The sequence below is a fragment of the Coffea arabica genome, chromosome 1e, assembly GCF_036785885.1.
Source record: "Coffea arabica cultivar ET-39 chromosome 1e, Coffea Arabica ET-39 HiFi, whole genome shotgun sequence".
Lineage (NCBI taxonomy): Eukaryota > Viridiplantae > Streptophyta > Magnoliopsida > Gentianales > Rubiaceae > Coffea > Coffea arabica.
In genome coordinates this window covers 30,606,730-30,622,078 of record NC_092311.1, presented here as the reverse complement: position 1 = coordinate 30,622,078, position 15,349 = coordinate 30,606,730, and the positions used below count along the sequence as shown (strand labels likewise).

The window sequence follows — 15,349 nt, the reverse complement described above, 5'->3', positions numbered from 1 at the left end:
TGCAGCTTCACAACCAACTTCAGTTGTGCCAACTATTGCAGTCAATTCCACTGGCAATTTCCACTTAGAAACTTGTGTGAGCATCAATACATCAGCTAATAATGAGTCACACAATGTCAACAGCAGCATTAGCTTGAGGTTTTAAGTAGTTAAAAACTCCCTTGTCATAGATTGTCCTTTTGGATCTGCTAAGATATTACTGTTGTTCTTTTGTATCTGCTGAGGATTTCACTACTTTTGTCACTTCTTGTTTTGCTAAAACTTTGTAAAAACTTTTGGTTTTGTAAACCATCTATGGACTTAGTACCCATACATGGTCTTTTCTATGGCATTGAAATTCCAAATAGCTGTGTAAACTCATTAAAGACATATGATTCTGGTATTTGGAGTAAAGTTCAATATGCATGGTGTTACTTATTGAACTTTTTTTTGTGAATATGATTTTCTGATTTTGTCTTAGTAAGATCATAATAGAAAAGGTCTTGCATATCCTTCAATTATAAGTTCAACAAATAGCAATAGGAATATCACTCCAACAATATTTAAACAAATAGCAATAGGAACATCACTCCAACAATATTTCATCATTAGCATTCTACTGCATCAATCCCGTTAAACAGACTTTACAATTTGAATAAACATATAAATTGCTAGGAATACAAGGTCAAGTATGATCAGTTTTGTCACCGTGGAGTATGGTTGTTCAACTCTACCAATCTGGACTTGTTCTTCCCTTTACATTGATAAATGTCTTCGGTCTCTTTTGTTGCTCACCTTTTCCTCTTCAGGACCTTCATACCATTCAAAGAATTTGCAATTTGTGTAGCAAAAGTACAGCTTGTGTGGATTTCGTTCACTCTCAGAAATCTTAATTGTTGCCTTGCGATTACATTGACAAATATCTATTTCTAATTGTAAATGATGGAGGTGAATTGCTTGAACTAACCATTTGTGTGTGTGTTTGTTGCTGCTACAGTTGCTTACTTCATTTGCTGCTATTACTAAAAAGTTCATCCAACACCAAGCATTTCAATTGCATCTCTTGCTACTGCATTTTGCTCTTATAAATTGTCTTGTGAACTGACCGTTACATATAGACGTTACAAATGATGACCAGAAAGAGCCGCTGGCTTCCACATGTGAAACTAATGTTCAAACCTTCCTTCATGCATTAATTTCACTTACACCCCTTAAAGTTTCATTCTTGTTAAATTTCTTGGTTATTCTTCATATGATATTAGTTCACTAATGCAAGAAAATGAGGGCATTTGTAGTACATAGTTGTTTCTCTCTCCAGCTCCCCATTTTTAATTGTTTATATTTTTGAATTGGGTTGGATTTGAGATTGCTATTTAGTTTTAGGGGAACTTTGTGATATTTTGGAAACATTAGTGGAGGGGAATGAAACTGTTAGACATTTTAGGGGGGGGGGTTTGAAATTATCCCTAATTTCAACGTCAAAAGAGTGAATGACTAGTAATTACTTTTATAATAATTTCACCGCCAAAATGACTGAATGAGTACGTAATTACGCCATTTTGCATTTTGGTAAAAAGTCTGAACTAAGCAATAGGGTCACGCTGAGAATTACATACCAAATTTTCAGGAAGCAAAATCCAACTCAAAATGCATTTTGCATTTTAGTAAAAAGTCTGACCTAAGCAATAAGGTCACCCTGACAATAAAATAGCAGCCTTTCAGGAAGCAAAATCCAACTTTAAAAAACGTCAAAAATCTATTAAAGGGAAGAGACGGGACACGGACACTTGTCTCCTATTGCTGCAATATTTGACTAGAGATCGATTACCAGAAATGTGTATAAATAGACCAAACCCTTACAAAATCTGTGTCTGTTGGAACAAGATCTGTGTTTGTTGGAACAAGAATTCACACTCTGCACTCATTTTTACACAGAAAAGGCAGCAATAATGAAGACAGTGTGTGTAACAGGGGCTTCGGGCTACATAGCATCATGGCTTGTCAAGTTCTTGCTTCAGCGTGGTTACACTGTCAAGGCATCTGTTCGTGACCTCAGTCAGTATCTCCTCCAAACCCTTTATTCTTTTAATGGTTTCAATTCGAATTTTGACCCTTTTTCTTTGGTTTGTTGTCTGTGAAGTTGTGAAAATTACAAGATATGCAGATTAGTTTTTGGGTTTTTTTTGGGTGAATTATTGGAATCTTTTTGATGTTTATTGCTTCAGTTTGTTGTGCAATACCGTTTTCCTGATCAATCAGAGATTTGCTGGTCATATATGTGAACTGAGAATTCCAAATTAGGCAGGTATTCATATTCAAGTATGAAGAGAGAAGGGCTTTTGTGATGATAAATAAAGGAGAATAAGGAAAATAATTTGGGTTTAGAAACACAGAATTGATGAATTGCATGAAATGCAGTTTGGACTTTTTTTTATTAAAATCTGTACTGCATCCCCGCCACACACAAGAAGATAAAATGAATGAGTGTTGCAAGGAAACCTGGAAGATCACGGAAAGGAAACCACCTGTCCACAGCATACCACCGCCACCATCAACCATCATTGAGATATGGGCAATAGTAGAAAGGAAAACATTATGCAGATTGTTGGAAAAAATTGGGTAGGAAAAAGCCAGAGGTTATGGGAGGAGACAGAAGAGTGGTGAGAAAGTGGGGCTGCACAGTGGAGGAGGGAGAGGGAAAAGGGGGAGAGGGGAGAGGGGAGAGGGTGGAGGGAGAGCAAGGGGGGAGGCCATGGCAGATTTAGTACTCTTTGATGCGGGAGAAGAAAGAGAGAAAGGAGTGGGTTTTTGGGAATTTAAAACTCTTTTGTAATGAAGTGGTGTTAAGATACTTGTGTAGATCAGAATAATCCAAAATGAATATATTGTCTATGATGGTTAGCCGAGTTGCTTGAGTAGCTCGCCCGTGGCCTCAAGGCACAGGTTTTCGTCACCACTAGGGTAGGTGGAGTCTTATGGTTGATCTTCTTTCGGAAAATATTAAAAGGAAAAATTTGCAGCTTTATTGTTGGTTAAACCTAATTTCTCTTTTTTGTTGACACCTGGAACCTGTGACTTGTAAAATGAATAAACTTATGAACATTAGTGCTTTTGCTAATCAATTGTGTTATCTTGGCTTAGACAAAAATATTGTGAGGAATTTAGTACAAGTCAGATAGGTTCCTTACAGATTTCCAGCTAATATATGGCAGAAGATGTACAGAAATCCTATGCTTGTGCTTTATTTTGTATTGGCATATGCATTTCTTTTTGGTTTTCATTTTGAGATGGGGAAGAAAAATGAAAAAAGAAAGATCCAGGTTCTTTTCTGTCTTCTACATTTTCCATGCATATTTTCTTTGCGTTCTTTTTTTTCCCTTCCCTTTTTATGATAAGGGTGGCCACTTTGGGAGGCAATATTTTGCCTCCGTGGAGAGATCTCTGTGTGTGAGCTGATAGAGGGTTTTAAGTACTACTGTACCTGGCATTCAGAGTACTTCTGTTGGTCCATGTATTTTTATTTTTTTTAAATCCAAAAGTATGAGATTTGGGATATATTTTAACCAGATTTGGGCTATCTTATATGAGGAAGGCAGTGCATGTTTCAAATGAATCAAAACTTAAGATACAAACAGTTACATTGAGATTTGCATGGACCCTCTTTCTATCAACATATAGTGTCAGCTACCGATAGCAAGCGTCCTGTATGATGTCAGTCACTCTTATGTAATCAACTCTCCAAAATTACCATGCTTTTGTCGTCCATGGTTGTCCAATCTTCCGAATGCTTACCGTCTCTTACTATTCATGTCAGGATCATCATCCACTTTTGTGATTTCATGTAACCACTATGCAGAAGGAAGATATTTTGCTTCTTAGCTTGTTAAATTTACTATGAGCTTTGGCTTAATTTATCTGAATCATGCAGATGATCCAAAGAAAGTAGAACACTTGCTTGCACTTGATGGAGCTAAGGAGAGACTTCAGTTGTTCAAAGCAAACCTACTGGAGGAAGGTTCCTTTGATGCTGCGATTGATGGTTGCGATGGTGTTTTTCACACGGCCTCTCCTTTCTACCATACAGTCACTGATCCTCAGGTCCATTGAACACTTCCCTTTCTCTTATTTGGATATGCATTTTATTCTTGTCTGATTTTCTTTCTTACAAGATGAAAGTAAGAGTAGAAGGCCATAAACAGTACAATTTAGGTTGCAGAAATGGATTTTCTTGGCTTAACATAAATTTCAAGCATATGGTAATACTTTCTTTCTAGCCCTCAAGTCTATGTGTATGGCAGATGGCAAGGTAGTAAGTGAAGTGGAATTCTGAGATGGTGCCCCTTTAGTATGCTGGTTCTAGTTGACTTTGTTTATTGCCTTAAAAATATAGATAAACTATAGTTGGCTTCAAGAATTGATTTAGAAAATATAAACAAAGTTTAGATGAATAAGCGTGTCAAAGAAACTATAGCTGGCTTCAATAATTGCTTTAGCAAATGCAAAAGGTTTTATTTAATCGTTCACTGGATTCGCAGTAGGTATTAGGTAACATAATTTCTTTGCAACTTTACTCGATTTGGATACCCATTTATGCACGGTGTCTTGAGACTCTTTCTTGTGATAAGTTGCAAACTCCGGTGAATAAGCTGATAGATGTATTGTGCATATGCTATAAGCTATAAAAATAATTAAATCTAGAAATGCACAACTTTTACCTGGCCAAAAAGAAGTTTAAACGTGCTGGTAATCAAGCATCAAATGCTTGCCACTTAGCTTGAGTTTTCTTTTTTTTTTTTTCATTTTTCTACAATTTTAAAGATTTGACAGTTATTATTGAATCGCTTTACATAGTTCTGTGTCCATTTTAATGTTAGAATTCCAGAATTTGACTTATGAGGGTTCAGGAATGATGACTCTAAAGTCTTATAAATTCTTCAGTGACAAAATTTTGGTCAAATGTATGCTACTTCAGTGCTTTTTCTTGTTATCGTTTACATTTTTGCAGTTTTTTGAAAATCTTCTTTCTTTTTCTGTATACACATTTGAAATTACTAATTTGTTGCACCCTTTTCAGTATAGTTTCAATATTGTTTTCTCTGCTTTTAGGTAAATAACTTTTTTTGAAGCCATCCTTTTTATTTTTTGGGCGGCTGGTTAGATGGTGCTAACTGTTGTCATCAATCTCCTTTTCAACATTTAGGAAAAGAGAAAAGAGCATCCTACTTATCTTACAAAAGAAGATACTCGATATGGTTCCTTGCTTCACCAAACTAATGCTAGACAGCATGTCTATGGGCCTAATTTGTTCAGTCTGTCTATTTAAAACAAGAAATAAGTAACAGTTGATGCGTCGTTGAGAAATGTATGATTGTCGATCTTAAAGATGCTCAAGCTATTTGAGTGAAGCTAAAAAAGAGAAGGTGGGTAGTTCCATGAACTGCTTAGTGTGCTGCCTTGATGTTCTAAGGGTACAGGTTCTCTGCATTGGGTGATCTCTCTCTCCCTTCCCTTGATTGGACGCATTTGTACCATAACCACAGGATACCCCAGATAGTCTTTCAGAGCCTTCCCTTGCTGACTTCAGTCAATTAGCAATATTTTTCCATGTCATGTAGGCAACACTGCAGTGCTGTCTGTTGTACTGTTGACTCTTTCTATTCATTGAGTTTGCTTTCAAATCATGTTCAGCCCTATGTTCAGATCATCCCTTATTTGACTAAGGATTGAAAGCATGTCTGCTGTGTTCTTTTAAGAGGAATTTTTCTTTGAACTAATTCTTAGTAAGTATGAACTTAGGCTTGGAACTTGTTACCGAATGGGTATTGCTGGGCTGGCAATTAAATTGTAGGATCAAAAAGGAGCTTCAGGGCTCTTGTATTTTTTGAAAGCTAATAGATACCTCAAGAAGGGGCCAAAATCCAAATAAATAGAAGTGCCATGCTAAGGAAATGTTAATATCAGACATACAAGTATGCTTGAAGAGCTTCATTTTGGCAGAAGCTAGTTTTAAATGTTTTTTTCTTGAGTTTTCCTTCAGTATGTCAACTCTGTAGGTGGTGACTTTGAGGTGAAAACCAATATTTGATGTCTGCAAAATGTCTGTTGACCAATTCATATATGTGGACACAAAAGTAAACACCGTGTTGCTTGTATTAACTTTATTAGTAGTCCTTATTTTAAGTTGTATCAAACCATTGTCCGACCTAAAAATAGACGAATAATTGTTTTAACTGGTGCAAATCTTTCTTAAACCCTGATAGAAGCAGGGTATATTTGCTAAAGGAGCCTCACTTACTGTTGAGCCACTTACTGTTGAGCCTTTTGTCCTCTTGACTTATTGCATAGTTAATGAATTAAGTATCAAATTAGCACTATTCCTTGAAATTGAAGATAGTTTTTTTTTTAAATTTAAATATCTCTGCTAATGGGTTTTCTATTACTTCATCTTAGCAAGGTGAGTGATTTGTTATGGCTGTGAGTCACCATAAGGAATTCTTTGTTGACAGGCTGAATTGATTGATCCTGCTCTAAAAGGGACTCTTAGTGTTCTGGGATCATGTGCAAAATCTCCATCTGTTAAAAGAGTGGTTTTAACATCCTCTATAGCTGCAGTTGCCTTCAACGGCAAGCCTCGTACTCCGGACGTGGTGGTTGATGAGACTTGGTGGTCTCTTCCTGAATTTTGCAAGCAAATGAAGGTCTGTAAATGTCACTTTCTCTTGCATGAACTTAAACAATTACTCTTGATATACTGGCATGTCTGCTGTCATGTATAGCGAACACCATTGCACTATGTTCCATAAGCTTTTGTTTTACTTTCCTGTTGGACTAAACTATAGATATGGCTCAGAATATAAGATACTTGAGTAGCAAATGCTCATAAACTCTGTAGATAAAGTGCATGTCACTAAAATAGGCTTACATATATCACATCATAATGCCACTGAAAAATATTTGAATATGCATCAACTGAAACAATTCTGTTTGTGTGGTTTCTTTATTTCTGTTATATGAGAAGTTGAGATGTAGGGCGCTTTCAGCATTGGAGAATCTATTTGCTTTAATTCAGATACTTTTTAAACCTTTTAACAACCATTGATAAAAGGCCGTGTTTTCATTGACATCTGATGGATTCTTACCTTAAGACACTTAAGGCTGGTGCCACAATATTCATTTGTCAAGATTTCAGGATAATTACTCCATCCTGTTTGCAATTGTCCATTTTAACTGGAGGTGTAGTTAACTGGACATCTAGTTAATGTATTAATATCTGTGACTTTTGTATAAACCTCGGAATTAAAAGTCTTGAGACAAAGCACACATGTGAAAGCAAAAAATGGATATTTCAAGGAATTTGGTAATTGGTGATATTTCACGTGTTATGGCAGGCTGTTTTCTTGAACTGTGTAAAAGGTACATGGCCAATAAAAATAGATGGGGGCAAATTTCTTCAGTTCTATGTCGGATGTTCTTTCTGCCCTCCAAAGGATAGGCGATTGGATGATATTAAGGTTGTGCATACTATAAACTACTATTAATTAAAGATTTTACTGAAAACTGAGCGGAGTATGATGGCAATCTCTAGAACCGGAAAAATCTGTTGACAGGAAGAACTTAGAACCGTGTAAGCTACAAATGAACTAAAAGATATCAAAACTCCCAGACACGTAACTTAGGCTGAGCTAGTGAAAAGCCAAAAGGTGAAATTTCTGGAGGAAACCCAAAAAGGATTTTCAGATTCCCTAGGTTATAGCAAATTTTTAAGTATCTAAAGCTGTAAATTTTACAACCAGACCCTGAAATAAGTAAATCTAAATAACCCTTAGCATCCAATTGTATGCATGTTCCTTATTCAATTCTGTTTAGATTTTCCATCATTGTGATTTTGAGCTCATTATGGTAGGGTCATTTGCCCTACTTTAGTGTCCTAGTTATGGATAAGTAATTGAAAATTACTTTTTGTGCTCTCTTCTAGCTGCTTCCACTATGTCCTGAATATCATCAATGGGAAGTTTTAGATATTTGAGATGGCCCCTCTCTCTCTCTCTCTCTCTGCGTATGGACACTGACTAACTTAAGGAACCTCTTTTGGGGGAACCTTCTTTGATGTAAATGCAATTGAGAAACGGGCACACTGTCAGAGCCCTGTGTTCGTCCCACTGCTTGGGAGCTTAACGTTCATGTTTGTATAGGAAGAGTTCAGAACTCGTTTTGTGTGTGGAATTCTTATTATTATCTTTCCTAGAGGCCTAGTTTTTGCTGTTGTTATAGTTATTGGATTGTACTATAAATGTCAATTCCCAAAAAGTGTTCCAAATTTAGTTTGCCAGATCAGATGCTTTTTCTGTCTGATGCCTAACAGGAATAGGATTGAAATGGACGATGGTTCCCATATTTTTTTCTGGATCTCCTCCGGAGTTGTCATCCTTAAATAAAAAAGCAATCATCTCTACTGGTGGTTTGATAATTCCAATAGGAAAGGGTACCTGTCATAAAAAAGAGGAAGAAAAACTAATGAATGCTGGTATAAAGCATCTTAATTTTGCCTCTGCTTTAGTCAATACTGGTATAAAGCATAAAAAAAGGTACCTGTTTCCATGAAATAATTGTCTAGTTCAACCCTTCGAATCATTCTCCTATACTTCTCTGTATCAGAACAAGAAGTTCCTACTGTTTACTTTGCCCAACAAGGTAAATCTACTGTTTTGTCATCTTTAGCTCTGATACCAGGAAAGTAATAGAGAATTGTGAAAGAAGTAGAAGGGAGAAAAGGGGGGAACAGCAAAAATAGAAGAGCTGTGATAACTTATTATTCAGATCCCTAGGAAGAGACAGATTTACTTATTGGCCTAAATACCCTTATTACTTCTAACAATATGCACTTTGTATCAAAATAGCTTCTTGATGCATGTTGACATTGAACCCATGGCTAAAGTGTCTACATAAATTTTAGAACTTTTACTTGAAAGGAACCTTTTCCTGATTTAAGGACTTGTGTCCCAGATTATTGACTACCTGAAATTTCTGTTCTTGTATGGTTGCCAGACTAATACTATGTGATGCCAGAAGCTCAATATTACAATTTTTCAATTGAAGTACTCCGATAAGTGTTCCACAAAATTTATGTAAGAAATGAGAAAAAGCGCTCATCTTCTGGATTCTGGGTTTCATAGAATGGAACTTGGAAACTAGATTACAGCTGAATGCCTCACCTTGGCTTTGGCTATAGTCATGTTATATTGTCTTGTCAGACAAGTCTATGTTTGCTTGAATGGAGCTTTAATTGGTGCACTCATTTTGTCCCATTTGTGTCTGCATGGTATTGTAATATTAAGGCAAGAAGTAAAGCAAGAAATTTTTTGTATGTCTAATGATATGCTTTTATTGATTAATGAATTAGTCTTAGATAATTACTTGTTTATCTTCCATTACCATTTAGTAACTGTTGTAATTTTGTTTTCATGTCCAAATACTATACTAGAATAGCATCTTTTACCACTGGCCTGTTAAAGCATTTTAGACGAGTACCACTTCTCTGTGCTGCACAAACTCATCAGAGAAACCCAAATTAAAATTTTCATGAGATTTGAAGACAATTTGCTCATGACACCTCCTAAATTGATAGAGACATATAATCAAGTAACTGTTAGCTAGACAGTCCAAGTAGTTAACATGGCTTTTGGTGTAATTTAATATTCATACTAAACATTATATTTGATGTCGGTATTTTTTCTTATTATTTTTCTTCCAGTTATGGTATGTTCTCTCAAAGACATTGGCTGAGGATGCTGCCTGGAAGTTTGTAAAAGAGAAAGGTTTAGACATGGTAACGATAAACCCAGCAATGGTGATTGGGCCTCTGTTACAGCCAACACTTAACACCAGTGCTGCTGCAATTTTGAATTTAATAAACGGTATGGACATCGTAAAATTATGAACTCAATTAATTTCTTGGTATATGTTCTTTTTGTTGGATCAGTGCTTATTTATTTTTTGGTGTCACAGATGTGTATGATATTCTGTTGGTCATCTTTTGATCTTTTATTCCTTGATTATGCTTTTAAGGGCAAGTGAGTGGATTGGAAAAAGGCTTTAAAGCTGACCTTTATGGTGCTAATGATGCCACTTTGCAGATGGTGGTGAAAATAATGCAGATACAGATGTTCTCAGAACATAGAAACTGACTTTTTTGTTGTTGTTGTTGTTCTTTCTCTTTTCTTTTTTTTTTTTCTTGATTTGTAACTTAGCCGTATAACTTATCTTTACTTTCTCTGCCTATACTGCTTCATATCTACAGCTTAGAAAACATATTTTCTTACATTTGAGTCTAAGTTGAATAAAAAAAATTAAAATACATAAAAAATAAAGAGGTGATGGTAACATTCTGGATAATAATTAATTAATAGTAGCGGAGTACTTTTGATAATATTGGTTGAGCATTCTATGGCCTAGTAGAGTTTTATGTATCCCATGCTGTGAAAGTTTACCATACCAGCAACTAGTTAGCTAACTACAAGGAGTGCCTTAGATATATATGAGAGTGTGGGGACAATTTTAATCAAGATAGAACTTCTAAATCTCTGATTCAATTGAAATGAACTTGAGAATTTATGTAAAGGGCCAAAGCACCCTTGAGGTGGCCTACTTATGTACTTAAGATTAATGTGATATGGAGTTTTGCTATATTGCAAAGCCTTTCATGAGCTTTCTGCTTCTCTCAAGAAGTTGAGTTTCCCAAGATAGATGTCATGGTCATTTGGAGGTTAACTAGAATCTAATATGTTTTTGTACGCAGCAGAAGGTGTTTCTAAAATGATATTTGTCTGTGTATATGCTCATTTTGTTGATCTTTATTTGTTGTTGCTTTTCTGGTTGAAAAATTTTGGTTCTTTTTTGTTTCTTGAAAAAGTTTGTTTCAATTGGCTAGTTTGCTTGAAGGGATGTTTTACAATTGCCTTGTACTGATGTTTTACATTGTTTAGAATTCCTGGTGCTTTCTTAATCAAGTATTGAAATACATGAAATATTAAATAATCAGTATAGGCATGGGTATGCTTTGAGCAAATGTTTTTCCTTCTATTTTTCTCTTTGCGTGATTATGTTCATTTGTAGAGAGAGAAGAGATGGTGATATGAAACATGTCTTTTGTGTGATTGATATTCTGTGCATTCTAATCTTAGACTGATTCATGTATTGACTGTCATTGAATACTTCATGTAATTTTCTTTCTTCCTTTAGTTTTTTTTTAATTTATCAGTCTGTTTTGTTGATTGTTTTCTTCTATACTGAATGCAGGTGCAGAAACATTTCCAAATTCTTCTATGGGCTGGGTTGATGTCAAAGATGTTGCTAATGCACATATTCTAGCTTTTGAAAATCCATCTGCTAGTGGAAGATACTGCCTGGTTGAAAGAGTGGTACACTACTCTGAAGTTGTGAACATCTTGCGTGAAATTTATCCTTCCTCAAAACTTCCAGATAAGTAAGTTCAAGCTCTGTAATTTAGATTTGACTGTGCATTTAGAGATTTACATTTGTGACATAGGATTGTATTTGGAATTTTCATGCATGTCCATGTGCGTCTCAGATTTTTCTGTCAGGATCTATTATGCCTTTCATGATTTGGCCCCTTGCATAAATCATGTTTGGGACTCCTAACTGTGATACATCAGGTGTCTGCAACTAATGGCAGAATATATTTTAGGAAACTTTTTCCGTGGATAAGTATTTCAATTAACATTGTTTGCATTATCCGGATAAGTTCAGTGTTTCGTAAAAGCTTAAATACATGAACTTACCGCCAATTGTGTTTTGGAAGTTCTTGTCAAGGGTTCTGTTTGTTGAATTGACAAGTTTTTGAAGCTTTTGCTATTTGAAATCAAATTCAGTTTCAGAACGTTCAGGAAAGTTAACAGTAACTAGATAGTCAATTTATTAAGTACTTCAACTAAGAAATCTAATCCTCGTATTTCTGGTTTAGTTCTTGGAATCTTCACTCTACGGATATGTCTTTCAGATATTAGAAAATCTTTTGGATTGAGCATATCAGGTCGCATGATCATGTTGGAATTTTGATTTAGCTTGCAATTGGCTGTTTGATATCCTACTCTGATGTAGGTTGCATTCTAAAATTTCCTCTTGCTTAACTCCTGAGACCTGTTCTTTATTGGCGTGATCTTCTCCCCAAACTTGTGGCTTTTCTGTCTTAAATGTGCATATTCATTCCCAAATCAATACGATGAAATCAGCTCAATACCTTGCCTTTCATGAAGACTTATAGTCTAGATAGATTCTTACTAGAAGTCCTGTGAATTGATAATGTGTACATGACTACCATGACATGATTATAGTTTTTGCACACTCGTGGTAAGAGCATGCATTAGTTATTCACAAATATTCAGAATTCCTTGAACACCAATCTGCATATGCACTATAAGCTAGTATACTGGTTTTCTACTAATTGTTGAACCAAGAAAAGCATCTATGCCTGGCGACCCGATTTGGTAGGACAGCAGATAGAAGATGAGAATATCCATGTATATGATAGATGTGTCATTGAACATCAGGGAAATTTTTGAGGTGGCAAAAGACATGGTGATGGTCAGTTTAAATTGTTGACGTGCAAGTTTTGACCTTTGTTCATTGCAATCAGATTTTTTACCCTTGTGACCGTAACTTACTTGGAATCATGTCTAAATGGTGAGATATATACATAATAGGTGAAGTTGAGCAAAAGTTTACTGCATTTTATTCCTTTAGTGCTTTACTTGATGTTGCATTGAGTAGATAAACATTCTTCATATGATTTTTACCTGAAGATGTCATGCCTTATGGTAAGACATGCCTTATAGTAAGACATTCACGCATCCTTTTTAACATCTTGTGCATCCCCTACTATGTATTTTGGCTACTATGCCTTTCAATATAGCCTAGAGAATGTAGAAGGGGTGTGCAAGCTAAAAAGGGTGTGTGAATATCGTTAACCTTTATTCAAGCATTATGTTTACAGCAGTACATATTCTGTAGTCCAATGGCAATGAATTTTCCTGTTCATCACCTGCTGTTCATTTAATTTGGCTCATCAAAGACTGATGAAGAAGTAAAAAAATCACGTCTATGAGCGAACTTTTACTTGAATATTGCCAATTCAACACTATTTATTATTTTTATCAAGCCTTTGATGTTTTTTGGTGAATAACCTTTGTAGGTGCGCTGATGACAAGCCATTTGTGCCGACGTACCAGGTTTCCAAGGAGAAGGCAAAAAGCTTAGGTCTTGAATTCATTCCCCTTGAGCAAAGCATCAAGGAAACAGTTGAAAGCTTGAAGGAGAAGAACTTTTTGAACTCTTCTGCTGCACTTTGAATATCGCCCGAAACATGATGAGGAGCATCGAGAGTTGGTAGCATTGCCTATTTAAAATATGTTTTCCAAACTCCTATATGTACCAAGCCTGTCTGACTGGCGTTACATGCATCCACAGAGATTTAGAATCTACATATGAGACAATAAAGTACTCGTCTTTTTTGCTATACTGAAAATTTGAACAGGAAATATCCTTTTGTTTTTCCTGCTGCAAATTCAAGGATATAGCAATGATGAGTAGATTTTAGTGCGTAATTATATGTTGGACGAGAATTAATAAAATCAAGGAGCAGCATTCCTTGTAATATCAGGGTAACGACTTTATAAATTATGTATGGAATTGTTAACAACAGATTTTTTTGGTACGAATTGCTTTTAGGCAGTGCACCGAAAATCAATGGGATTCCACCCCTTGATGCCATTTGTTAATTGGACATGAATGACTTTCTTTAATTTATTTTTTATTTTTGGTGGCTGAGTTCTACTTCTGTATCTGTTAATTCTGGATAGTTGGGTAAATTGGAAAAGGATTGAACAGGAGGTAAATTTCTCATGAATCTTAAACAATGAAAGTCAAGAAATAATTGAGAATTTTGTACTGCTAAATGTATGACAATCCGCTAGTTAATCTGGCACTAGTGTTCTCTGCGCTGGGAAATTTAGTATATTAGCTTGCCAGAATAGAACTCATGAAGAATACTAGCTATGGATAAAAGTTCATTTTATTTTGTGGTAGTGTGAATTAAGGATCCTCTAGTTCGTGTTAATCGCAGAAAATTGATGTTAGCCACCATAGTTGGTGCCATCGTCAAAGAAAAAGAGAAAATTGAAGCAGCGATCATCTGATTCGGTGGTGGTTCAGTCCCCTCCGAGTTATTTTTGAACCTCTTGAGGTCTTTCCCCTCCCTCTATTATAGGATAATTTATCGTATCGACAAAAAAAAAGATCAATACACGCAAACCCAAAGTGTAAAGATCGAGAAGAAGAAAGCAAAGATAACAAATTTGTTAATACTTAGGTCCTATTTGATAATTCAATCCAGCATTTAAACTTAATGGATTCAAATTTTAATATATTCGATGGTTTGACAATAAAAAATTGAACATCTGAATTAATTAAGTGGTACTGAATTTTCTAGACAAAACTTGCTCCCAAAATTATGTAATAAACTATTCACTTTATTACTGAATGTGATATGCACTCAAATATATTAAATTTAATACTTAACAATTCAATAATTTAATGAATTCATACTTCAAATTTCAGGTTTCAAATTTCAATTTTTAGATTTCAGTTTTATCAAACGCACTCTTAGTTTGTGAACTTTGCAGTTTCTTTTTTGGGAGAACTGCACCAATCGTCCCTCACATATTACAGATGTGAAAATTTAGTCCCTCAAAACAAAAATGATCAGATTGAGTGCCTAACAAATAAAAAATGATTACCTTTAATCCTTTTTCACTTTTCCGAACAAATTTTGGCCGGAATTCATTGGGTCCACTTGCAATGCCCAATTTTTAAAGGGTAAATTTGACAAATCACCGTTGACCAATCATGCGAAGGACCAACTTTGCAAAACTTTAGTTAAACATTCATTAAAAACAACATAAAAATTAACCCACCATTATTTGCAATTCATCTCAACCCAAAATCTTAATACCAAGCAATTCAAACAGTATAGCATTGGCCTTAATAAATCTCACCATTGTGCTCAAGTAAATAAGTAATTTACTAAAATCAATCTCTGATAAAAAAGCATGTACTGATACTAGCACTAGCATAAAGTCCTTGCCGTTCAAATTTATCCACCGCTTTCATTTTTTAATGGCCGCCTGAGCTTCTTCCCAGAAGCCATTATCACAAATGCAAAGCCCTTGTTTTTATCATCTTTTTGCTTTATAATTTGCCACATCCAAGAAAAACAAAAACCACCCCTCAAAATCACTTCTTCAACAAATTCATCCAAGAAAAAAAAATAGAAAACATGATTCAAAATGACTCCTTT

General features: G+C 35.3%; 1 protein-coding gene across 1 annotated transcript; it reads left to right on the top strand.

The window, feature by feature from the left end:
- The first annotated feature begins 1,737 nt into the window (after nucleotides 1-1,737).
- LOC113701766 (phenylacetaldehyde reductase-like) lies at nucleotides 1,738-13,648 on the top strand. The gene is made up of 6 exons (XM_027222549.2): nucleotides 1,738-2,034; nucleotides 3,908-4,077; nucleotides 6,486-6,677; nucleotides 9,731-9,893; nucleotides 11,275-11,461; nucleotides 13,187-13,648. Exons 1-6 carry the CDS (start codon nucleotides 1,929-1,931, stop codon nucleotides 13,341-13,343), a joined length of 975 nt encoding a protein of 324 aa, XP_027078350.1. The 5' UTR covers nucleotides 1,738-1,928; the 3' UTR covers nucleotides 13,344-13,648.
- Nucleotides 13,649-15,349: the final 1,701 nt, after the last annotated feature.

Bases quoted from the DNA above. Each gene is read 5' to 3' on its own strand.
- LOC113701766 (XM_027222549.2), top strand. From the start codon at position 1,929: ATGAAGACAGTGTGTGTAACAGGGGCTTCGGGCTACATAGCATCATGG. The intron at 4,078-6,485 runs GTCCATTGAACA...CTTTGTTGACAG, and splicing joins ATACAGTCACTGATCCTCAG to GCTGAATTGATTGATCCTGC. The intron at 11,462-13,186 runs GTAAGTTCAAGC...TAACCTTTGTAG, and splicing joins TCCTCAAAACTTCCAGATAA to GTGCGCTGATGACAAGCCAT.